Raw genomic sequence first — 27,013 nt, forward strand, 5'->3', positions numbered from 1 at the left:
TTTGATGGTCAGTAACTTCTCTATGTATTTGTACTTGATTTTATGGCTTTATTTGTTTCCTAATAGAATCTTCACACCAAGAGAATGGCCTCATTCTTATTAATCTCCTTTCTATTCCTCTGATAAGATTGTTCAATATTACTGTACTTTCTCAATCAAAATAGATAAAACATTTTATAATGTAACAGACTTAAAATTCTATCTATAGATAGATAGATTCCAGTTTTCTACTAGACAATAGCATGACCACAGGTCAGCTGGTTCCCCTCCACCATCTTTTTCATCCTACTTCTCTCATGAGTGCCTCTAGGCCGACATGATATCTCAAGAGTTATTCCTTTCATGTATTAATCAATTCCGATTAAGTGCTGTGATCTCATGTGTAGGTCAAGACCTGTATTTGTACATTTAGCTGTCTTTGTAAATAGGTGTTGTATTACTGTATTTGTATGCTATCTGTGGATTTAAAATTGTTTAACAGATTTGTTTATAAAAAAATAACCTAAAGAGTTTGAATCCTGTGGTACTCTTTGCTAAATGCTGCGGCAGTAAATACTTAGAACATACTGTGGCGGATCAGTTTAATTCGTAAGTACAGCAATGACATTGTGCGTACATCTCATTTTACCGTGACATATGTCACAGATTATCTCCTTCTATAATATCTCTGATTTCATATTTTTCAGAAAAATTAAAGGCTCCATAGCCTTGTATCCTGCTTTAATAACTGACACTCTAAAGTACATTTGTGAATCATCTGCTCATACTGAGAGTCTAGAGTAAAAAGAAAACATAGCAAAAGAGGTTTAAAGACAATTGACCTTCTGGGGCTATCAAGGGCGTTCTAATACTCATTCTAAATCATGAATACCCACAAGAAGAATCCTGGACTGCTGATAGGCACTCACAAATACCAAAATTGGGATGGAAATAAAGGATATAACAAATGTGGGGAAAAAAGGAAAAGAGACAAGGATAAAGGAATATATAAAGAGAAAAAGCAAAAAGACATTTACAGAGGCTGTTATTAAAGGGCATAGTTTTCATGAGTTCTTGGAGGCCTCTTTTTAATATTTTCCTGCCAAGAATAACATCTACTCCTATTGTGGCAATGACTATACTGAAATTAATGGAGCCTAAAGAATTATCTAGCATATCACAGAGGAAAGATAAAACAGAGAGACTGGGAACCAAACTGAGCCCTGGCCTCAGCAGACACAATTCCCGAAGAAAGCATTTTAAGCCAAGGCTGAATTTGGGCCTGAAAATATAAATAGCCATATGAAAGGGACACAAGTTTTCAAATCTACTTTGATATACTTGCCTCTTTTGCTTTTAGCAAATTATGAAAGCAAGCAAACAAAACACACACACACACACGTAGTGGATAGAATATTCCACTATTCCAATATTCAGAATTTTGTTGTTGTTGACTTGTTTACTTTTGGTTCTTCATTCTCTCCCAAATCTCTCACCTGATAGGTCCTCCTAACCCCCAAATACACAACTTTTTCTACGCTATGTAGAATCATAGACATCAGTAAAACAGACGGAGCAGATCACCCATCTCCATCCCAATACAGAAACAAGCCTTAACCATGTATTTGTGAAATGATGGTGAACATGGTATGTTCTGATCTGTACTTGCATTTAAATCTTGTGCACCTCTACTGGAGCTGAACCTGTTGTTGACATGCTTGTCGGTACCATGTAATTTTTATACTATATACCAGGCCACAGATCAAGTGCAAACCTCAATATTCATATTATCCAATAGGTCACTAGCCAAATTTATCCTACTTGTAACCAGGCTGGAATGCACACAAGGTTTGGGGTGGATGAAACCTCCCAGAAGTTCCAGACATAGTAATCACCCTTAAAAAATTTTCAGTTGCCTGAGACAACTAAATAACATGAGACATCAGTCTGTGCAGTGTTTCCTAAACTAATTAAGAGGAAGCTTAAGTAATGTCACCATAATGTTATCTAATTGCAAAGGTAAAATTGGAAAGGTTTTAAGGGCAGCTACTATAGTTTTGCAAGATAAAACTAAGACACAGAATGACAAAGGGGCTTCAGAATTAACAGCCACTGAAATTAGTTCACACCTATTTGGAACAAATCCAACCAGTAATGTTCCATTGCACAGGGGGCTGGGTAGGTTTTGGTGATCCCCATGGAGGGCATGTGCACCCCTATGTCTGCAAAGCCTAGCTCTAATAGGCTCTTTGTGACCCACAGCACATCAGAGATCAGAGGGCTGATGGATCTGTGATAACAAGGGCTAGCAATGAGTTCAGCACCAGTTCAAGCACACATGGTTTAACTGCAAGAGTGCACTAGGACAAACCGTGTTCAGCAACATTTCAGAAACCACTGTTAATGCATGCCTGGAACAAGTATTAACCACAGCTTTCTGAACTAGTACAGAGCACAGTTTGTCCTGCTCTACATTTGCAGTTAAAATGTGTGCAGCTGATTGATCTAGTGCAAAACCCAATGCTAACCCTACTGTAAGCAATGGATCAGTTTATCAGGTACATGAGGCTCAAAGGCATAAATACCTGTTGAAACTCAGTTAATAATGACAGGTTTCAGAGTAGCAGCCGTGTTAGTCTGTATCTGTAAAAAGAACAGGAATACTTGTGGCACCTTAGAGACTAACAAATTTATTTGAGCATAAGCTTTTGTGGGCTACAGCCCACTTCATCGGATGCATAGAATGGAACATTATGTCTCTAAGGTACCACAAGTACTCCTGTTCTTTTTTCCGTTAATAATGCTTGTGACATGTGGATAAGAATCACAACAGAGCAAAGTGACTGACCAAGCCAAACCTCAATAATATAGCAGATATGGTCAAGGACATAAGTGTGCGTTCTGACTCAGCTTTAATTTTTTTCTCCATCGCATCGTTCTCCTGTTTGTGTTAGCGAGTGGCTGAACAAGAAGTAGGACTGAGTGGACTCGTAGGCTCCAAAGTTTTACATTGTTTTGTTTTTGAGTGCAGTTACATTTGTAAATTGTACTTTCACAATAAAGAGATTGTGCTACAGTACTTGTATGAAGGGTGAATTGAAAAATACTATTTCGTTTATCTTTTTTATAATGCAAAATATTTGTAATCAAAAATAATATAAAGCAGGCACTGTACACTTTGTATGCAGTGTTGTAATTGAAATAAATATATTTGAAAATGTAGAAAAACATCCAAAATATTTATAATAAATTTCAATTCGTATTCTATTATTGTTTTACAGTGTGATTAAAACTGCAATTAATCGTGAGCAATTTTTTTAATCAAGTTAATTTGTTTTGAGATAATCACTTGAGTTAACTGCGATTAATTGACAGCCCTACATAACCAAATAGCATAAACTCGGGAATTTCAGAGTTAAGATTAACCTTAAAAGAAATCCAAACACATGAAGAAGTATGGAAAGACAGTTAGGGCAACCTTACAACCTGAACTCTGCCCCAAAGCAATAACCACATGATTGTGATTAAGGCATGATACAGTGCAAATAAGTGATGGTCACATAAACTCCACCCTATACCGGAAACCTACTGACCGCTATACGTACCTACATGCCTCCAGCTTCCATCCAAGACACATCACACGATCCATTGTCTACAGCCAAGCCCTAAGATACAACCGAATTTGCTCCAACCCCTCAGACAGAGACAAACACCTACAAGATCTTTATCAAGCATTCGTAAAACTACAATACCCACCTGGGAAAGTGAGGAAACAGATTGACAGAGCAAGACGGGTACCCAGAAATCACCTACTACAGGACAGGCCCAACAAGGACAATAACAGAACACCACTGGCCATCACATACAGCCCCCAGCTAAAACCTCTCCAGCGCATTATCCACGATCTACAACCTATCCTGGAAAATGATCCCTCACTCTCACAGACCTTGGGAGACAGGCCAGTCCTCGCTTACAGACAACCCCCCAACCTGAAGCAAATACTCACCAGCAACTACACACCACACCACAGAAACACCAACCCAGGAACCAATCCCTGTAGCAAACCTCGTTGCCTACTCTGTCCCCATATCTACTCTGGCGACACCATCAGAGGACCCAACCACATCAGCCACACCATCAAGGGCTCATTCACCTGCACATCTACTAATGTTATATATGCCATCATGTGCCAGCAATGCCCCTCTGCCATGTACATTGGCCAAACCGGACAGTCCCTCCGCAAAAGAATAAATGGACACAAATCGGACATCAGGAATGGTAACATACAAAAGCCAGTAAGTGAACACTTCAATCTCCCTGGTCATTCTATTACAGATTTAAAAGTCACTATCATTGAACAAAAAAACTTCAGAAACACACTTCAAAGAGAAACAGCAGAACTAAAATTCATTTGCAAATTTAACACCATTAATCTGGGCTTGAATAGGGACTGGCTGGCTCATTACAGAAGCAGCTTTTCCTCTCCTGGAATTGACACCTCCTCATCTATTATTGGGAGTGGACTGCATCCACCCTGATTGAATTGGCCCTGTCAACACTGGTTCTCCACTTGCGAAGTAACTCCCTGCTCTCCATGTGTCAGTATATAATGCCTGCATCTGTAACTTTCACTCTATGCATCTGAAGAAGTGAGGTTTTTACCCACGAAAGCTTATGCCCAAATAAATCTGTTAGTCTTTAAGGTGCCACCATACTCCTTGTTGTTTTTGTAGATACAGACTAACACGGCTACTCCCTGATACTTGAAGGCATGATAGTGTTTGTGGTCCCTGATTAGAAAAAACTATTTCATACACACATTTTTTAATATTTTTTCCTCTGACTACAGGGCAGAGTTAAGGATGTGTCATAAAATTCATCATGGGAAGTGCTATGACTCTCTGAGGCATTTGAATTAGACATATTTGTGTGTCAGATTCTGCCACACATTTTGCAAGATGATTCTGCAAACAGTCCCAGTGCAGTTTAAAAAAAAAAAAATCACTGCTTATATTGCTTTTGAGATTTACATTGAATATTACGGCTAAACCACTTGTACAGTTCTCTTCCTTTAGAAATTATTCTCTGAATCAGTATATTACTTTTTGTAGGGCAGTCAGTTATCAGTTAAATACACTGTTTATTAATAAATTAAAATGTTTCTTTTAAGGGTAGGTTAGAAGGCAGATGGTTTGTATGAGGTTTTCTTAGTTGTATTCCACACCAACATAAAAAATGTTGCTATTTCTTTAATCACTTCAGGCTGGGAGCTGCATTTTCATGGCACTACATTCATTACCCGCTAAGGAGTCAAGAAAAATCTGGGCCCAGAAAGCTAAAAAAAAAAAGCAGAGTTCAGTCAAAATAAATGCTACAGCTTGAAATGACAGTACTGAAAACATCCATTTTCAAAAAGAACTCTAGTTATTTCCTACTGTATCTGTAGGCCCCATCAGATACTAGAGCTTCAGTAATCAATAGGCTCCAGCTAAGAAAAATGATCTAGTTGGAATTTACTAACTTTTCCTAAAAACAATCAATGTCATCTTTATTTCAGTATGAAGCAATCTTCTTGGCATGAATTTATGTTACTCTTTAAAATGCCAATCAGATGTCAAACAAAGATTGCCATTTGAAAGTATTACAGCTAATGCAGGCAAGAGTGTGCACTTGTGAGAAAGACTGACCAGACCAGGCAGCTCTGCCCACTACATATTTATTTGGATGACAGACTGGAAATATCAGCATTCTAAGGGTTAGAAATTTAAGTAGATAGCAATGCACATTGGGCAGTCCTGCTGGAAAGATCCAGATAGCAATGCAGATGAAATAATATTTTTATGAGTTCTTCTCTAGATAATCTTGGTCTCCAACAATCAGTACACTCTTCTGTTAGACCTAGCCATAGGATGCCATTTCAGTTACTTTAACACTGTCTCTACAGAACTCATGGTATTAGCTTTCAAGGTTGAAAACTGTTACATGCTTAAAGAGAATGTTAGTATTCCCAACAAGACATCCTGACCACATAACTGACCTTTTTAGGGGAAAAAGTAATCAACAATATTGTGCATATCCTTGTTATTAATTAAAATAAATGTTATAATGCACTAGCTAATAAAAAGCCCTGTGTAATTAATTATACAAGGATGTAAAAGGATTATCTCATCTTTGTCATTCACAGATTTATTACAGTAAGTAATTTAATTCTAGGACACCTCTTCAGTTAGAGCAATGGGTGCCAGCCTTTTTATTACATCATGATGTAGTTATCAAGAACAACTTAGATTTATTTACTACATTGGCAGAAGGGGAATTTTTGAAGAGGGTGGAAGAATCACTATGCATCAGTGGAATTTATAGCTTTAGTAAATGTTAGGTTTGTTTTCTAAGGAATTATAACAACATACTTAAATTCCAGAACAGTAAGCAAAATAGCTTAAGTTCACTGACTTGAGAAAACATTCTTTTATACTGCATAGCTCTAAAATAAATACTTAAAAGAAATAGAGACCAAGCCATTATATCTTAGTTTTCATTTTCCTTCAGATAGAAGTGCTAGAATAAACATTCTTACCAGTTTACATTGCCTGTGTTTTATGAGGTTAATAACTGAACTGTCAATCAAGGCCTATATAAATACAGTAGTTGAATACTTTCTGCTTTAGAAGCACTTTTATTTATAAAAGCGGGTAGCCAAGATTTCCAAAGGACTACATGGTCTGTTTGCTTTGATCTGTTTTATGTACAAGTCTCTTTATACCTGTTGGTTTGCTATTTATGATACCTTTGTGTAATTAGGTATGGGAAGAACACCTGTGCACGGCAAACACTTAAGGAAAACGGCAATTGAGAGGAATAGAGTATTATGTAACAAGCAGCTTACCAAATTAACTTTTTAAAAGAATCTTTCTGAAGGCAACTTTGTTGGTACGATGGCAAGAGATCTTAAAATATGATGTGCCAGAATAAAGGAGAGGAATGTCACTTAAATCTGAGTTAACAGACAGACCTGATATCAATATTCACATATAATACAAAAATCAAACAATTATGTCAAAATTAGGAGAAATTAAAATGTTCCATCACTAGAAATAAGATGGAAAAACTAAGGATATGTCCACACAGCAACTGGACACCTGCAGATGGCCCATGCCAGCTAAATGAGGCTTGTGGGGCTCAGGCTGAGGGGCTGTTTCATTGCCGTGTAGACTTCTGGGCTTAGGCTGGAGCCCGAGCCCAGAAGTCTACATGGCACTGAAACAGCCATGCAGTCTGAGTACTGCGAAGCCCAAGTCAACTGTCACGGGCCAGCCTTGGGTGTCTAGTTGCTGTGTAGACATACCGTAAGTTACCTGCTCATATGGTTAGATTTTTCAGAGGTCTTTGCTTCATTTGATCTGTTTCAGGCATGTACGAAGGGAGAATCAAAAATCCAATTAAGTTTTGCTTTTTCCTTATTTAAAACAAATGAACAGTTTGAGGAAGCTCTTTACACATCGCATACTAGTGAACATATTGTTATCACTTCTCATTTGAGATAGCATTTTATTTGAGTTTGTATACGGTACCCATCACTGTGGTAAAATGAGGAACCACCATCCGTCTCAAAATGGAATATATGGCTCTGATTCAAGACAGTAGTTCAGCATGTGCTTAAGTCTCTTCCTATTCAGGAAAGCACTTAGGCACATGCTTAAAGTTCTGCACTTTTTTAAGTCCCATTGACTGGACTGGGAGATAAGCATGTATTAAAAGCTTTTCCGAATTTGGGTCTACATACACAGCACTGTGTCTACCAGGACTATTGTTTGTAGGCTTTAGACATTAAAGATAGTGCTAAATTTATAAATTAGATAGGTTAGAGATCCTAAATATATACATGTTACATTAAAAACTAAATTAAAAAAAACATTATTAAGGTTACAAGGTCAAGAACTCAAAAGTTGGGAAATATGATTATGCAACCTTAATTCAGCCCTGTCTTGTGTGCATGCATTACGATGCAGTCTTTAATTACGCGATCACACCTAATTTTTTTCTACAGAACCTCCTGCCGCTTTCTGTGCACAGGATGGATAGTTACTATGGGTTGGGATATTAAAATTTCAGACAGAATACAGAATATTAAAATATACAAAGATGAAAGGATGCAGAATATTATCCCCTTGAATCTACAAATATGGAGTTGTTTTAGCTGCACACTGAAAAGAGACTATATCATACAGTACAGAGTCTCAAAATCTAACTCCCCAAATCAATGGTGTACCCTCACCTGGAATACTATGGTCAGTTCTGCTAATACTAGCTCAAAAGGGATATATTAGAAATAGAGAGGATACAAAGATGAGTGACAAAGGTGGTTAAAAGAATGGAACTATTTCCACATAAAGAGAAAGAAAAAAGACTGACTATCTGGAGAAGAGGGGAAATGATAGAGGTATACAAAACAATCAACAGCATAGAGACACTCAGGCACTCTTATTAACCCTCTCATACTACAAGGACACACTCAATTAAAAGCAGCAATTTTTTCATTGATAGAAGAATGAAAGGAAATCTTTTTATACAATGCACGATCAGCTTGTGGGATTCATTTCCACAAGGTATCATTGAGAAAAGCGCTTAGGAGGAATCATAAAAGGATTAGACATTTATACAGACAAGGAGAACATCCAATAGTTGGCCACTTTGGGGTTGCTACACCTTCCTCTGTAGCATCTGGAACTGGCTACTATCAGAGACACGACACTGGACTAAAAGGATGACTGGAATAATACAATATGATGGCTCCTCTGATCCTAATTCAACCAGGGTCTAAAATCCCCTCTCTGTAAATTAGTAGTTTACTTGATATTACCCACAGCAAGCATACACTACTTTTGTCACAATCTTCGTAATTTCAATTAAACTTAGTATAGAACCTCGCAATCCAACGGGACCCAACTACAAGAGTTGAGTTCGGGTCAGGTGGGTTGAAAATAACCCAACACTCTGTCTCAGGTGGTCTCTGATCACCTCCTCCTGTCCAGCGATGCGGCACCTCACTGGCTGCATTCCTCACTCCTGCCAGCCACTGCCACCTGGCTGTGCTGCATGCTGTGCAGTGTGCTGACATGTCATAGCGCCTCTCAGTGCAGCAAGATGGCAGGTCATGAAGAGAAGGTGGCCAGAAATGGAGCGTGGGCACGGGGAGGAGAAAGCCCCCACTAGGGTGAGCCCCAAGGATGAGGTGGCAGCGGCAACACTGACAAGTTCAGAGGAGTGGCTGGGAGGCAGGGGGGAAACAGCAATTCTTCGGATGCACTGGGCTGCAGTGGAGAACAGCGCATGGGAGAAATTAACCTCGGCAGCTCTGGGGGAAAAAACAGTAAAGAAAATGGAGTCCAGACCAGCAGCTAGACCCTTGCAACCCAACCCAAATCTCAGTGGACCTGAGTACAAGTGTTGGGTTTGTGTCAGGTATGAAAAAAAACCTGACAGGTTCAGATTAGCTGTGTCAGGTCTAGTCAGAGTCAGGTTGAGCTTTACAATTAGACCCAAGCAGAGCTTTATGTACAGAAAGAGAACCATCCTCCATCTACCATCATCCTCACCCGCCTTCAAACTTTAACAGACAATACACTATATACTTTTTCTGTAAGCTAAATAAGACTATCCTAAAATGGTTTTATTGTTTTAGATTACATTTATTATTTCAATATTCAAATTTTTTTAGCTTTAGGAAGTATGGAAAATGGAGTACATGGGGTTTCTCTCTTTTCAATTTGCCTCCTTATTGCACAAAATTTTCATAAAACTTATCTTTAATTCATAAGTTAACAGCAGTTATGTTATCACTCGTATTACTAGAAAAACACAGTAGGGTACGAAGCCTGTATTTTCTTATATTGTTAAACAAGTATTTTTGGACTGGTAATCAATATAAACCGTAAACAGCAGTGTGTCTGCTGCAAACATTGGTTTGAACACTTAAGCTCAGAATTGTCTCACCAAGACCTGCAAGTCTGCTGAAGCAGTCAATATACTAAAAGACAGAGCATGGACTAATATTTAAGCAAAATTAATATGGGCTACCGTATTTAAAAAAAAAAACACAACAACACAGCTTGACAGTGTTTAATTCATCAAATCTTAGAAAGATTACTTGGCAAGATATCTCTGACCACACACTCCACTCTTAGCTATATTCTTACTACCATTCCTGTGGTTTTTAGAAATCTATGGGTTTAAATAATTGTTAATGGATGAAAAATTTACAAATGATCTTTGAAACCTATCAATCAGAGATGTAATTAAATTTTAACTAGCGAGGCTAGATCTACATACCATGTTCATTTTTCTAATTCATGTTGTATATGTTCTGAGGTACCATTCATGAGTGGAATGTTTTAAACATGCTCAAGTAATCTATTTAAAATGCATACTTAACGTATCTCTAAAAGACTCCATTTTGCTACATGATTTAAAAACATTCATCAATCTGTTTTACTATCAGTTTCTATCAACCCATTTAAAGTCTTTACCAAAAAAGCCTCTAAACGTTTTCTATGCGATATATAGTATATGATGTCACTGTGCAACAGTGAGCAATAAGACCTTTTGACTTCAATAGCTATCTATCTTAGGTATTTATCTGACCCCCATTATCACAGCATCTGAGCATCTCACTCTCTTAATGTACTTATCCTCACAATGATCCCGTGAAGTAGGCAAGTGCTATTACAGGAACTCTCACATAGGGAGACTAAGGGTATATCTACAAAGCAGCTGAGAGGTGTGATTCCCAGCCTGGGCAGACATACATGCACTAGCTCTGCTGCCTAGAATAGCAGTGTCACCACAGTAGCTTGGGTAAGCCCAATTGCCTGGGCTTACCCTGGGATTGTACTCAGGCAGCCAGCCAGAGCTGCTGCCTGTACCACTGCAGCCACACTGCTATTTTTAGCACACTAGCTCCATGCTGGGAATCATACCTGCCAGTTGCTGCGCAAACACAAAATGACTCACCCAAGGTCACACAGGAAGTCTGTGGCAGGGCAGGGAACTGAACCTACATCACCTGAATTCCAGGCTAGTTCACTAACCACTGAACCATCCTCGCCCTGTCTATATATCTGGGGGAGACAGAACCGGAAAGAGGAACAAAGAATACAGAGAAAAAGGGTCTCTCGCTGAGAAGGATACACAGCAAGGACAGTAGTAGCACTGCCAGAAAGTAACAATGGGGAAAGAATTATATTGGCAGCAGCTGAAACTCCAAGCAGTAAGGGAAAAACGGAGTTATAAAAAGCCACTAGAGAAAAGCCTCACAATGAACAGCTGGTCTCCAGGAAAAGTGCCCCTTCTCCAAAGGAGCAAGGGAGCCCCTTCATTATAGGCTGAGTACTAATGATCTGACTCTTCATGACATTTGCTGTAACCTGAAATCCACAGCACTTTTGATCTTTAAGTTTCCCTTCCAGATGCTGGAAAGGAGATTTGCCCAGCGTTTCAAAACAGTACAAGTTTACAGGACACAGCCACTTGAGCACTTCAGGAGGCTAATGAAGCATACCTGTATGAAGATGCCAACCCGAGTTGGATCGTTGTAAAGATTTCACGCTGAAAAATATCTAAAGGGCTTGGGGGTGGGGGGGAGCTTAAGCAAAGGCACGTTTAATGGAGTTTGGGAGAAAACTCTATAAAATATTTTGGGTTTTGATTTGTAACTTTTTAAAATTGTTTATAACATGGTGCATCTGTGCTGAAGTCATTACATCTTTCACTCAGCATGAATACTAAAAATGAACATTTACATAAATCGCCACAGTGACGAGAGAACTGTCATTCCACTGCAACCAGTTACTAATAGCCACAAAAACTGGGTTATTTTCCTGTTTCTCATACATGTTTCTGTATGTTAGTTACTTGATAGGCAAAAAAAATATTATGGTGCTGGAACTGACATGGATATGTACAGGGGCCATTGGTAATATCTACCTATCTAGTTACATATTTGGCCTCCATCACCATAGTATTTGGACTCCTCCAGTGTTAAAAAATAGAAACAACAAGTCTCTCCTCTTCCTTTCTTATGCTGCAGGAGAAAGAGCTTGAGTAGTTTATAAGGTTTTTGTTGTTGTTTTTAATTTGCTTGGTTTATGGGAGAGTGAGTGAGCATAGATTTTATGGGCAGAAGGGACCATTATGATCCTCTGGTTTGACATAAGCAGGAGGAAATGCTATGTCTCAGAAATACATTTTACATGCAAGTTCTGAATGCAGCAATGTTAGGGGTCATTCTTAGCTTTTGCAGAAGAGAATTCTGCAGTTTAGGTCCAACTCCTAAGAAAGTTCCGTCTCTGCCCTCACAAGTTTCCCCCTTACTGGTTGGCATTTTCCCCAACAGAAAGTAGATGTTCTAGAATGGGTAACTTCTCTAGCAGTTAGGGCCAATCCCATGGAGGGCTTTGAATATCTGGACAGAGATCATTAATTGGACTCTTGTATTAATAGAGAGACAGTTTAGAGAGTTGAGCATGAGGTGGTATGTTCAAAACAATTCATTTTACTAAGTAAATGTGCTGCTAGATTTTACAGGAGTTGGAGTTTTTAAGCTCATGTGACTACAAAAAAGCCTAACGACCCTGAATATGACAGGGTGGAGCACCATCTTCTCAGATGGAAATTGGAAATAGGTGTTTGCCGCCACTGCTATTTGGGCATTTAATATCAATGCAGAGTACCAAAGCTCTGAACCAACTTAATCTAAGGACAGATTTCCTGATACCAGGGAACGTTATAGAAGAATCTCTAATGGTAGGTCCCTCTTCCTACCATCACTGCTTATGACTTGATACAAATGTCTAAGAAATAAGGATGTCAAGTCTGATCAAATATCCCCGATAAAATGTGGGCTTTTGTAGAGGATAAAACTACATATCTTAACCATTGTTTAAAATAGTATGCTAAAAGTATAAACCTGGTAGCTATTATGTACTGTCTGTATTTATGAGAGATATTTTACTTATTGTAGTTTCAAAAGGATCTCAGTTTAATTTGAGAAAAAATGTTATGAAATAGCCAAGGGCTTGGATTAGAGTATGTCCCGAACAACTATGACCAATGTGACTGAAATTTACAATAAACAGCAGATGGCCCATGACAACACTGATTTTGACATCACGGCAGTGTGACTATTTACCAGGATGAAATATTCCTTAATGTTGTCTACAACATATTTGGTGCCAAAAAATAAAATAAAAAAATCTTGCTTTCTTTCAGTATCAGATATACATGTTTTTTCTCACCCAACAGTGTTTTCTTGAAGAAACGTATTTATAATACTCTCACTAAGATAAATGTATTCATAGATGGCCATGTGTGTTAATGCAATAAAAATCCTGTATTTGAGTTGTGATATTTTTCTTTGAGACCCACTAAGTATCTTACAAGACCACTTAAAATCTTTTTAAAACCTATGCACTTGTGCAAAATCCCGTCTTATAAAACACTTATTTTGAAATTTCCGTATTTTAAAAAGTGAATTTGATTTTCCTTATTGGCTCATTTGTGGTGGCAGAGGGGGATGAGGGGGAGAAGGCTCTTCCTGCAAATTGATAATCACAACAGAACCAAAGTCAATTGAGGGTCTTCCATACCTTGTAATATATGCCTGTTAGCATGTAATGATCAAGTGTGGCTATTCTTTGAATGCGAAGGTGAATAGTGAGGAGTAAATAAGGTAAAGAACATATCCTGAATTGTTGAGGGGCAACATAAAATTAAGCTCCACCTTGATGTTCTTACATTTAAAGAGAACAGCTCTAAAGTTTACATGAACAATTTTTAGAGGCAGTCAGTCACCTAATGACCATCAAAAGTCAATGGGTATTAGGCAACTAATGCCATTTGTGCCTTTGAAAATCTCACCTTAAGTTTAAGTGGTATTGGTCTAACTTTATGGGATTCTGAATGTCCTGAATTGTTTCCTTTCTGAGTGCCTACTTAAAATTATCTTGACAAGAGTCAGCATCAACCTAAAGTTGCTAGTTAAATTACAGTTTAAAAGGAAAAAACTTTTAAATCCGCAAAATAGCCCTGATTTTTGTGTGTTCTAAATAATGACATAAGGCATACTTTTCGCCTTCCTTGTTGATCAAAATACAGGATACCTATATAGTTCTTGGGTACATAGCAGTGTTTATGGTCATGTTCTCCTAACAGTTCTAATTATCTAAATATTTGTTCTATATAACATGTATTTGTGTGAAATTAAAAGCCATTTCACATGGTAATGTCATGGTCAAGCCCCAATTCAGGAAAATTAAGCACATACTTAACTTTAAACACGTGCTTAAGTGCTTTCTTGAATACAGATGCTTTCCTTAAGTGGGCTCTAAGTGCATAGGAGTTACTTTTCCTTCCAAAGCTCTGTTTAATGAAATAATATACTAGATGTTCTAACATAAAAAGTTACTAGTTGCACAGTATCACTTAGAACTTGTTTACCCTTTTACTCAGAAAACAAGACTTTTCTTCATGAAAATATCCTCCTTTTCATCTCTGTGGGAAGTTCAGGGAGATTTCCTTATTCTCCCCCCAGTCTACACCCTAGAGGACATCATTCTTCCTTCAGAGAGTTTGGCAGAACTCTCTTTAGAGCCCATTAATACCTCAATTGCCAATCAGAGAGAATGATTACTCTTTACGCACAAATCCACATCCCACTGCTTCAAAGGGCACTGCTTTAAAGAAAGTTTCAGACTGTTCCAACCCGGGGAAAGAAAAGGGGATGTCTACATTACAGGCAACAAGGAGTCCGGTGGCACCTTAAAGACTAACAGATTTATTTGGGCATAAGCTTTCCTGGGTAAAAAACCCACTTCTTCAGATGCATGGGGTGAAAATTACAGATGCAGGTATTATATACTGACACATGAAGAGAAGGGAGTTAACTTATGCCCAAATAAATCTGTTAGTCTTTAAGGTGCCACCGGACTCCTTGTTGTTTTTGTGGATACAAACTAACACGGCTACCCCCGATACATTACAGGCACTATATCAGCACAGCTACACCACTGCAGCGTGATAAAAGGGGTTTTTCCATCTCTGTAACAAATACACCCCCTCAACAGGTGATAGCTAGGTCAATGGAGGAACTCTTCCGTCAATGTAGCTGCGTCTACAATGGAGGTTAGGTAGACCTAACAACATTGCACCGGGTGTGAAATTTTTCACAGCCCTGAATGATGTAGCTAGGTCAACCTGAATTTTAGATGCAGACCAGGCCTAAAGCAAGGGCCAGGAATTTACAGTTTTTAAAACAAATAAATGGCAGTGTTTAATGAGGAAGAGGACCTAACCCAGCACTCTGAAGTAAGTGGCAGTCTTCCCAATGATTTCCATGGGCACTGGATATAGGCCAAAGAATGGAAGTTTCTCAGGTCTTTGAAATAGATATATGCTAGAATTTAGGTGAAAATGTCTTATCCTTTATATTGTTTCTCATTTGGGCAGGAAGAAGAAACCGCTTAGACGATGAGGACTTTAATTCAGATTTCGTTGTTAATTTTATTTTGCTCCATCTGACTGCAGTAATTAAGTTATTCTGACTTTCATGCAAAGATCTGCATTCAATTTCACGTCTATTGCACTATATTTTTAGAATCTCTTCACTTCAAGCCATCCTCTCCTTTCACAGAATGAAATCTTGATCCTAAACACCACAAGAGCAAACATTTGCTTAATGTAAATTGTGATCTGTAGCAATACTAAAAGGAAAAAAAGGAATTCATACTTATGCAGAAATTAATAACAAAAATGCACGTTCTGCCAGAGTGCTTGAAAATTTGTAGAATCAGCAAATTTGAACTGTATTTTGATTGTATAAGGGAAAACCTTGGTCATTTAATTAATTGTGAAGAGCAAACCTCTTGCCTGGCTTGTGTGGGTCCATGGTGTAAGGGTTGAATGCAGGGAGTCTTTCCCGCATGAGAGGGAGGATGCTGCCTAGCAGTCCTTTGAGACTGCGTGGGCAGTCAAACTAACACACCCAGCAGTGCTCCATGGCTCCAACAAGGAGTGGTTAGCTAGCCTTAGTGCACAGCCAGCCTTCCCACACACTGCACACTACCCTGCTGTACACAACCTGGGTAACTTAGCAACTTTCCACTCTGCTTCAGAAACTCCTCTGCCATCCTCCACCATTACAGCACTTCATTCTCATGTCGCTCAAATTTTGCCCAAATCTGTCACTCAAATTTTGTCCCAAATCTACTTACTTCCCAAATATGCTAATGTTTACAGACATATATTCCCAATTCAAGTATATGAAAAAATTTACTTAAGGCTTTATTTTAGTTAACAGAATTTTTATTTGATTTTACTGTTAATATTATAGCTCAAGTTAAATTATTTAGAATTCAAACCATAGTTATTCCAGATCCCCAAAACCATTCTCCCTAAAGCACATCAGGAGTGTTTGAATTTTGATATCCATTTCTTTCTTAACATAAGAAGCAGCTAGAGAAGATTTCCTTTCATCACAACTCTGGAAGGAGAAACTGTACAACTTCAAACTGTACAACCTCCCCTTTCATACACCATCGTAAACATTATTAGCAAGAATGATCCAATTCTCCTGAACCAGCCATATTCTGGTTTTTCAACCATTAATTTTTCAGGTCACTTTCCTTTCTTTACTTATGCTAATATGAATAATCCCTGTGTGCATGCTGTCCAATACACATATTATCATTCATCATGTTAATTAGGGTAGTGCCTAAGGACCAACCAAGAATGGGGTCCCATTTTACCAGGCACTGTATAAAAACAGAGTAGAACTCTCCCTGCCCTGACGAGCCTACAAGTTAAACAGAAAAGACAGACAAAGGATGAGGGTAGGGGTAGAACACAAGCAGAGCGAACAATGGGATGGCATCAAATGTCACATTTGTTTCTCATTTTTTTCTCGGGGGAGGGAAGGAGGAGAGGTGAGTGTGACGACGTGCAGTCTATATGGTTTTATAAAAACATGATAATAAGTGACTATAATGTAACTGGAATAGTTTTATAAAAACATGATAAGTGAATGTAATGTAACTGGAATATGCTTCATGCAAAAGGTCTCTTGTAAGGTATCATTACAAAGCTTATAATCTACTGAGTGTGATCATCCTATTTGTATAAATGTACCACTCTTGTATCTAAAACTAGAAATATAAAATATAACTCTGAGGGCCTATTGTAATTATGCAAAGTGTGGGCCATTAATGGTGGTTTGGAATCTTGATGACTCCCATTGACTGGGACCATTGTTTGCAAATGGCTGTGTTTTACCTGTGAGTCTTCCTGTATATGTGTGTGCTAGCAAGTGGGTAATGAAATCTTGCAGTGACATGTGATCATGTCACCTGAACTGGAATCCATCTTTAACCTGGTGCTTTTCCAGTGCGGGGGCAGGGGAGGAACCCAGGGGGACAAAGGGTTCCCGCCTTGTGCAAAAGATATATAAGGGGGTGGAAGAGAACAAAGGAGGAGGGAGAGGAGCCATCATGAAGAATCCTCTAGCTATCACCTGAGCTGGAACAAGAGCTGTACCAGGGGAAAGAATTGCGCCCAGGCCTGGAAGGTGTCCAGTCTGAGAAAAAACTTACTGAAGCATCTCTGAGGGTGAGATTATCTGTATTTAGTTTGATTAGACATAGATGTGCGCATTTTATTTTATTTTGCTTGGTGACTTACTTTGTTCTGTCTGTTACTACTTGGAACCACTTAAATCCTATTTTCTGTATTTAATAAAATCACTTTTTACTTATTAACTCAGAGTACGTATTAATACCTGGGGGAGCAAACAACTGTGCATCTCTCTCTATCGGTGTTATAGAGGGCGAACAATTTATGAGTTTACCCTGCATAAGCTTTATTGGGAGTTGGGCATCTGAGTGCTAAAAACAAGCACACTTCTGTGAGCTGTTTTCAGGTAAATCTGCAGCTTTGGGGCAAGTAATTCAGACCCTGGGTCTTTGTTGGAGCAGACGGCAGTGTCTGGCTCAGCAAGACAGGGTGCTGGAGTCCTGAGCTGGCAGGGAAAATAGGAACAGGGGTAGTCTTCGCACATCGGTTGGCAGCTCCCAGGGGGGTTTCTATGATCCAACCCGTCACAGTGAGTTTAGTTAGGTGGGCATAAGCTAAATGGAAAGAAAATAAAAGGAAAAGGGCACTGAAGGGAAGGGGGTTAGGGAGAGAGAAGTGGAGAAGGGGGCAGATGTGGAAGAGAGCTGGTCAGGAATTTTTCAACTCAGGCTGGCTGTTTGTGTGTTTGTAAAATGCCTATTTGTCTAAATAGAAATTTTTTTCACAGATGGAATTTTTGGGAGAGAGAGAGAGAGAGAGAGAGAGAGAGACCAACCCAGAATAGTCAATAGCTCAAAGGTTAGGGTACTCCATGGGAGGGGGTAAACCCAGATTCAAGTTCCTGGTCTTCCTGATACAGATAGCAGAATAAGTAGTAATGCTGCAATAAAACTGCAGTGCACAAGGCCCTGTCTCAGATTTGACAGTTAGAAGGTCAGGTAATTTTGAATAAACACAGTGCTCCTATACTAAACTTGCAACAGAAGCAAAGTGAAAATAAGCTAATATTATTTCAATGTTACCTAAATAACCTGACATTCTTGTTCCAGGTTAAATTTCTAAAGATTCAACACAAATATTATTTCTGCAAATGCATTTCTGATGTATTTTAGTGTGCATACTGCAATATACCCAATACAAGATTATTTTATCAGTGGGATTTTTTAACAAAGGGTTTTTTAGTTTATTAAACTGGCATAGTTATCCAGCAACAATGCGGCATCATTGTGTTACCACTATTAATTCCATTGGAGTTACCAAAAAATTAAGAGCATTTCCTGGTAACTATACAGTTCTCTTGCTTTACTAGTGTGTGTACTGTGATCACAAAGATAATACATAGGCACCTCAATATAGGCCACTAAATCCATATTTAGGCACCTAAAGAAGTGGCCTAATTTTCAGAAGTACTAAACACACTGTTCCCAATTAAGTAATGGGGACTTCAGGTGCTCAGTACATCTGAAAACCAGGCTAATTTTAATTTAGTGCCTAACTTATGGCATTGAAATTTTAAAGTTTTAGATGACAAACTGCCAAAAATTTAAATTAAACATTATTAGGCTTTAATATAAGGATTTTGTTCCAGTAAAACAGCAAACATACTGGAAAATATATGGAAGGACAGAAGAATTGCATGTTTCATCTACTGTAATTGTGTAATTGCAGTTATACAGTAAATATTGTATGATAAGATATGCAACAACAGCGACACCTAGTGGCATTTATAATTACAAAAGTGATGCAATTGCTGAAGAATAATAGTTTTAAACATTAAGTGAAATTAGCTTCATTCATTACTGTATATGACAAACATTAGAAATAAGCTAGCAAAACAAACCATTTTCCTATAAACTAATTGCCATGAAGTTGAAACCAAGTCAACTTAAAGAAAAAAAAAGTTGAAAGCAGTTTCAGGTCACACACACCTTCTTGAGGACCTATCACTTTTCATGGTTCTACACTCATTTTCCTCTTCTATTAAAAATCTTTTTTCTGTCTCGCCCTGTTTGTGTGAGATTAGCTCACTGACTATACAAGGAAAAGAACGGTTACTCACCTTCTTGTAACTGTTGTTCTTTGAGATGTGTTGTTCATGTCCATTCCAATCAGATGTGTGCGCGTACACATGCACAGTAGCCGGAAGATTTTTCCCTTAGCAGCAGCCATAGGGTCGGCCTGGGCGCCCCCTGGAGTCGCGCCTTCATGGCGCCCAATATAGTGCCCTGCCGACCCACCACCCCCTCAGTTCCTTCTTGCCGGCTACTCCGACAGAGGGGAAGGAGGATGGGTATTGGAATGGACATGAACAACACATCTCGAAGAACAACAGTTACGAGAAGGTGTGTAACCATTCTTTCTTCTTCAAGTGCTTGTTCATGTTGATTCCAATCAGGTGACTCAAGGCAGGGTCGGAGTCATTCACTGATTGGCGCACTGCTCATCCAAAGGCCCCATCGTCTCTGCCTGCTGAGTAATCGCATAGTGCACGGCGAAAGTGTGGACAGAGGACTACGTCGCTGCTCTGCAGATTTCCTGAGTGGGGACCTGCACCAGGAACACTGTTGACTAAGCCTGCGCCCTGGTGAAATGCGCATTGATCAGAGGTGCGGGAACCCCCACCAGGTTGTAGCACTTGCGGATGTAGGATGCGATCCATGACGAAATACGTTGTGACGACACAGGCAGATCTTTCATTCTGTCCGCCATTGCCACGAATAACTGGACCGATTTTCTGAACGGCTTCATTCTCTCGATGTAAGGCTAGCGCCCTGCGGACATTCAGAGAGTGGAGTCTCTGCTCCCTACAGCTGGAATGAGGCTTAGGGTAGAACACCGGGAGAAAGATGTCTTGGTTGATGTGAAACTGCGACATCATCTTTGGGAGGAAACCAGGGTGAGGTCTGAGCTGCACCTTGTCCTTATAGAACACAGTATATGGGAGATCTCAGGTTAGGGCCCTGAGTTCAGACACCTTCCTGGCCGAGGTTATCACTACCAGGAACGCCACCTTATAAGAGAGATAGAGGAGGGAGCACGTTGCCAAGGGCTCAAAGGGTGGTCCCATTAGTCTAGAAAGGTCCCAGGCTGGGACTTTCTGTTGTGTCGCATGGTGAATAGGTCTATCTGGGGAAAGCCCCACCTCTGGAAGACTGAAATCACGATGTCGGGGTGAAGGGACCACTCATGGCCATGAAACGACCTGCTGAGGAGGTCTGCCAGCTCATTCTGTACCTCGGGGAGGTACGACGCTTGCAGATGTATTGAATGTTCTACACAGAAGTCCCACAGCACAAGGGCTTCCTGGCACAGGGGAGAGGAGCATGCACCTGTTTGTTGATATAGAACATTGCGGTGGTGTTGTCCGTCATGACTGATACACATTGTCCCATTAAGTATGCCCGGAAAGCCTGCCACGCCAGGCGTACCACTCTCAGCTCTCTGATGTTGATGTGGAGAGCCAGATCTGCCTGAGACCAAAGACCTTGAGTCCAGCAGTCTCCTAGATGTGCTCCCCAGCCCACGTCTGATGCATCTGTCACTAGAGACATGGACAGCTGCGGACTGGTGAAGGGGACCGCTGAGTATACCTCCTGAGTGTCGAGTCACCACAGGAGGGAGTGGAGGACCGGGCGAGGTAGGGTCACTATCCTGTCCGGGCTGTCTCTGGCCAGGCAGTACACTGATGTCAGCCACGACTGAAGAGGTTGTAGTCTGAGCCTGGCATGCTGCACCACATAGGTACAAGCCGCCATGTGTTTCAGAAGCTTCAGGCAGTTTCTTGCTGTGGTGGTGGGAAACTGTCTGAGGCCTCGAATGGTCAGGGCCCGAAACCTCGCTTGCGGTAGCTATGCCCTGGCCTGGATTGAGTCCTATACTACCCCTATAAACCCTATCCTCTGAACAGGGGAAAGAGTGGACTTTGCTTCGTTTAAAAGGAGACCCAGGTTGACGAAGGTGGCTCTGATAAACTTGACCTGAGCCTCCACTTGGGTCTTGGAGCGGCCCTTGATCAGCCAATCGTCGAGGTAAAGAAACACCTGAACCTAGTGCCTGCACAGAAACGCAGCGACGACTGCCATGCACTTGGTAAAAAGCCGAGGTGCTGCTGACAGGCCAAACGGGAAGACTGTGAATTGGTAGTGGATGTTGTTCACCATGAACCTGAGGTACTTCTTGTGGGGCTGAGTGATCACGATATGAAAGTACGCATCCTTCAAGTCGAGGGTGGCATACCAGTCTGCTGGATCCAATGAGGGAATGATGGAGGCCAGAGAGACCATGAGGAACTTGAGTTTCTTTGTTGAGTTGACGTGGCCACCCCTTGCGTCTCAAAGCCGTGGCCCAAATGTGGTGCCACTGATGGCTGATCTCTCTGAGTCTAGGTATTGGGGATTGACTGCTTTCGACCCTCTTCTTCTTCTGCATCGGTGACTGGAACCAGTGCCGAAGGCTGGAGTGTCCTCGAGACGCTCCATGACGGTGCCGAGGCTCCTTGGGCGCGTCTTTTTTTGGCGCCTGGTCCCTCAAAGAGGCTGCCGGCATGCTCCGCACCGAAGATGACGTGCTGGTGGTAGGATCCCCAGCACCGGGTCCGACTGTAGTCGAAGAGCTGCCTCCATGAGGAGGATTTTAAGCTACTGCTCTCTCTTTTTCAGGGTTCTTGGTTGGAATTCCAGACAGATTTTACATCTTGTTTATGGTGTCTGGGCGAAGGTCACCAAAAAGACAGAGGTGTGGGGGTCACTCTTTGGCATGCGCTTCACGCAGTCCTTGCAGGTCTTGAAACCTGCAGATCGCAGCATGCCCTGGGGACAGCAAGGAAGGAAGGGGAACAACCCCCGCAATGGAATTTATAACTACTTAACTAGGTAACAAACTATACTAACTGACTAAACAAGAAGAATACAACGAGAGTCGAGCTGCTAAGCCACTTGCTGAAGCAAGAGCCAGGGAAGTTCCAGCTACCGTCACTGGTGGTAAGGAGGAACAGAGGGGAGGCGGGTCGGCAGGGCACTATATTGGGTGCCATGAAGGTGCGACTCCAGGGGGTGCCCAGGTCGACCCTACGGCTGCTGCTAAGGGAAACATCTTCCGGCTACTGTGTACGTGCACGCACACACACGATTGGAATCGACATGAACAAGCACTCAAAGAAAAAACAATAAAACTGACTACACTCAAAGTCCTGTCCAATGTACAAAGTAAACAATCTGAAAAGACAGAAAAAAATATTTTCTACTCTAATCTTTCAGTTAAAGTAACACCCAGTGATTACTATAACAGTGAACAAAGAAGTTTCAGAGAGAAGTACAATTTAAGTTGACAGCATCCATTTAACATATATATTTAAAAAACCCTACATTAAAAGAACACTGAGGTTGCAGCGTCAAGCACTCAAAAGTAGGGAATTGACAGAATTAAGGTTGCCTGTGCAAGCTACCTCCAACAGATACCGACATGCAACTTCATGAAAGCTGCACTCTGTTGCAAAACAGGAACAGACCTCAGACACTCTTGTAACAACAGATCAGCACATCTGTCACATACTGACAGGGGAGCTAGGCTGCCCTAATACTGCTGAGGTCACAGTTAAGGTTTTGCATTAGAATACGAGTATAAAGAAGCTGAGGTACATATTGCCTTTTGGTATCCGTCAGAAGAGGAAGTGAAAACCTTATGGAGTATTGAAGTGTTATCGACAGCATTGTAGGCAATGTGAAAAAGGCTAGAAATGCAGGAGACTTTTCCCTTAACTTGTTACTTCCATGTTTTTCAGGTTTTGCATGGATAGGGTCTATACTGATGTAGCCTTAACTGTCACTAAATAAAGTTTTTTATATTTATTTCCTAGTCTTTTATACAGGGTTTGTACCTCAATGGATAGGTTCACACTGTTAGGTATGGGAGAAGAGGAAAATGACAAAAGTAACTGAATATGAAACACCTATAGTTTGGTGTGCCCTATAATTTATAAATACGAAATAAGTGTGTGTGGCAGGATGTTCTCTTTGTGTGAATTAAATAAACCACTTGTATTTATAAAGAAAATTTGTCCACATCTTTCATAAACTGTGGTGCCCAGAATGAGTATTCCAGCTAAGGCCTCACTAGGGCAGAGTAGAACAGGACAATTGCCTCCCATGTCTTACACACAAACCAGAATAATATTAGCCTTTTTGGCAACTGCATCACATTGTTGACTCATATTCAATTTGGGATGCACTACAACTCCCAAATTCTTTTCAGTAGTACTACCACGTAACCCGTTATTCCCTATTTTATAATAGTGCATTTGATTTTTCCTTCCTAGGTGAAAATTTGCACTGGTCTTTATTGAATTTCATCTTATTGAATTCAGACAAATTCTCCAATTTGTCAAGGTCCTTTGAATTCTAATCCTGTCCTCCAAAGTGCTTGCAACCTCTCCCAGCTTCATGTCATCTGCAAATTTTATAAGCAAACTGTCCACTCTACTTCCATGTCATTAATGAAAGTATTGAATAGTACCAGACCCAGGACTGACTCCTATTGGACCCCACTAGAGGCATCCTCACAGTTTGATAGCATACCATTGATAACTACTCTGAGAATAGTCTTTCAACCAGATGTGCACCCACCTTATAGTAATTTCATTTAGACAGTATTTCCCTAGTTTGTTTATGAGAATAATCCGTGGGACTGCGTCAAAAGCCTAACTAAAATCAAGATCTCTCACACCTACTGCTTCCCTCCCCAATCCATTAGACCAGTAACCATGTTTCCACTTTTTGCAGGACTTCTTTTTGATTTTCATGTCACTAAAGAGCTCCTGATGAAGCCATATTGGCCTATTACTAGTCTTCCTATCTTTTCTTCACATCAGGATAATTTGCAGTTGTGCCTTTAATATTCTCTCCTCGAGAAACTGCCAGCTCTTCTGAACTCCTCTAACTTTAGATTTTCTTCCTGTGGGACCTTACCTATCAGTTCTCAGAGTCTGTTAGAGTCTGTTTTTTTGATGTCCATTGTCATTATTCTGTTGCTCACTCTTTCCCTTTCTTAGAATGATGAAATACATCATTTCATGATCACTTTCACCCAAATTGCCTTCCACCTTCGGATTCAATACCAATTCCTCCCTCTCATGTCTAAAATGTCTATCCCCCTGATTACATCCTCCACTTTCTGAAACAAAAAGTTGTTCCCAATACATTCCAAGAATTTATGGGAAATTTGGGGTTTGGCTGTATTACTTTTGCAACAGGTGTCTGGGTATTTAAAGTCCTCCATTACTACCAGGTCTTGTGTCTTGGATATTGCTGTTATTTGTTCTAGAAATGCCTCATCCACTTCCTCTTCCTGATTTGGTGGTCGATAGTAGACCTCCAACAATGACATCACCCCTCCCTTTTTAACCCCTTTTATATTTACCCAGAGACTTTCAACTGGTCTGCGTCTCTCCTCTTTTCAGACAACAGAACAAACATATATATAGTCTATACCTATATATACACATCCTCTCTTTTTATCTTGTCTGCCCTTCCTGAACAAACTATATCCCTCATACCTAAATTCCAATCATGAGATCTATCCCATAAAGTCTCTGTGATGCCAATTAAGTCACAGTCGGCAGAGGTGAGATTTGAACATATGATCTCCTCTTTCCCAGCTGTATTTGGGAGTTGCCCCTCCCCTTTCATCCTCCAACATGAATACAATCATAGTAACTAATTTGGGGGTATGGTACTGCTCTCATTTTTGGGTAGTAATTATGATGTTTCATCTATTTGTCATGGAATTCCTGCAATTACAGAGCAGCAAGAAGTGTCAACAACAGCAATACATCTGTCTGCCGTCAGCAAATATTTCAGAACTCCCTATGAGCCACCATATTGACTACCACTAGAGCCAGAACATCCACAGTTAATTATATTATACACAAAAATAAAATTGTTTCCTAAGACCAGCAAGATGAGTCACTGTATAGTAAAAATAGCAGACATTTCAAAAATGAATAAATTGCAATTCCCTGGGAGTCCTAATGCTCTGAAAATCATGGACCAGTTACTCAACTTCTGGAGGATCATTTTGGGGTCTGATCCCAAGATGTGATGACCATTGTAATTCCCACTGAAGTGTTTGGGAGCTGTAGATGCTCAGCATCTTTCAGGATCAGGCCCTTTCTGTAAAATTACACTTTAAATTAAAATTAATTTTCACTGAGTTGGGGAGATATTTTTGACTCAAGAGCTTAATCTTGGCAACACAGTTTAAACTAACTGAGATGTTTTTGTAACATTATTCTTCAGATAAATTCATAAAAGCATGCAACATTTTCAAATTATTCTTGGCTGAGTCAATGCTTTGCAAAAGTAAAGTTAGCATCAGATGGAGCTTACCTATTTTTTTTGGAATTTTCATCCTTCCCTCTTTTAACTCCAAAAATTCTTGTAATCAGGGTACTAAACAGAAGAGTGGAGGAATTTCTCACCTAATGCATAAAGTAACATAGAATAGATATTAAGCAGCTTTCAAACTGCACTGTAAACTGGATTTCAAATTTAGATGTAATTTAATTTAGAATTTAACACAGCAACAGAACATTTTGCATGCCAGACTAGACAAACAGTCGCTAATCTAGCATCCTTCTTAGCGGCACAGGAAGGTGAAAGTAGTTTGCTATACAATATTTAACATCAGAGGGATAGCCGTGTTAGTCTGGATCTGTAAAAAGCAAGTGTAGGTGCAGGTGAATGAACGTCCACCAATGTTATATACGCCATCATGTGCCAGCTCTGCCCCTCTGCTATGTACATCGGCCAAACTGGATAGTCCCTACGTAAAAGGATAAATGGACACAAGTCAGATATTAGGAATGGCAATATACAAAAACCTGTAGGAGAAAACTTCAGGACCAGACTTCAAAGAGAAACCGCTGAGCTTCAGTTCATTTGCAAATTTGACACCATCAGCTCAGGATTAAACAAAGACTGTGAATGGCTAGCCAACTACAAAAGCAGTTTCTCCTCCCTTGGTGTTCACTCCTCAACTGCTAGAAGAGGGCCTCATCCTCCCTGACTGAACTAACCTCGTTATCTCTAGACTGATTCTTGCCTGCATATTTATACCTGCCTCTGGAAATTTCCATTATATGTGTCTGACGAAGTGGGTATTCACCCACGAAAGCTTATGCTCCAATACATCTGTTAGTCTATAAAGTGCCACAGGACTCTGTTAATATTTAACATTTGAGTGGAACAGACAAATAGTTTAATGAACTTCAGTGCCCTAAAATAGTTTAATGGAGGAGACTGTGTGGCTTAATGGTTGAAAGATCAGGACTGGGAAGCAAGCAATCTGGTATCCATCCCTGACTCTGCCACAAACTTCCTGTGTAACCTTGGGTAAATCACTAACCTCTGCCCCATTTCCC

The 27,013-nt window shown here is 40.1% G+C and overlaps 1 protein-coding gene across 1 annotated transcript in view; it reads right to left on the reverse strand.

Annotated features, from left to right (window-relative positions):
• THADA (THADA armadillo repeat containing) overlaps positions 1-27,013 on the reverse strand; it is a 324,328-nt gene that overhangs the window by 221,961 nt on the left and 75,354 nt on the right. The window contains exon 26 of the mRNA XM_029911747.1: positions 25,980-26,071. Coding sequence (XP_029767607.1) covers positions 25,980-26,071 — 92 coding nt within the window. The remainder of the gene's footprint in view (positions 1-25,979; positions 26,072-27,013) is intronic.

Source organism: Terrapene carolina, unplaced genomic scaffold (assembly GCF_002925995.2).
Source record: "Terrapene carolina triunguis isolate 2854851 unplaced genomic scaffold, T_m_triunguis-2.0 Scaffold120, whole genome shotgun sequence".
NCBI classification, from domain to species: domain Eukaryota; kingdom Metazoa; phylum Chordata; order Testudines; family Emydidae; genus Terrapene; species Terrapene triunguis.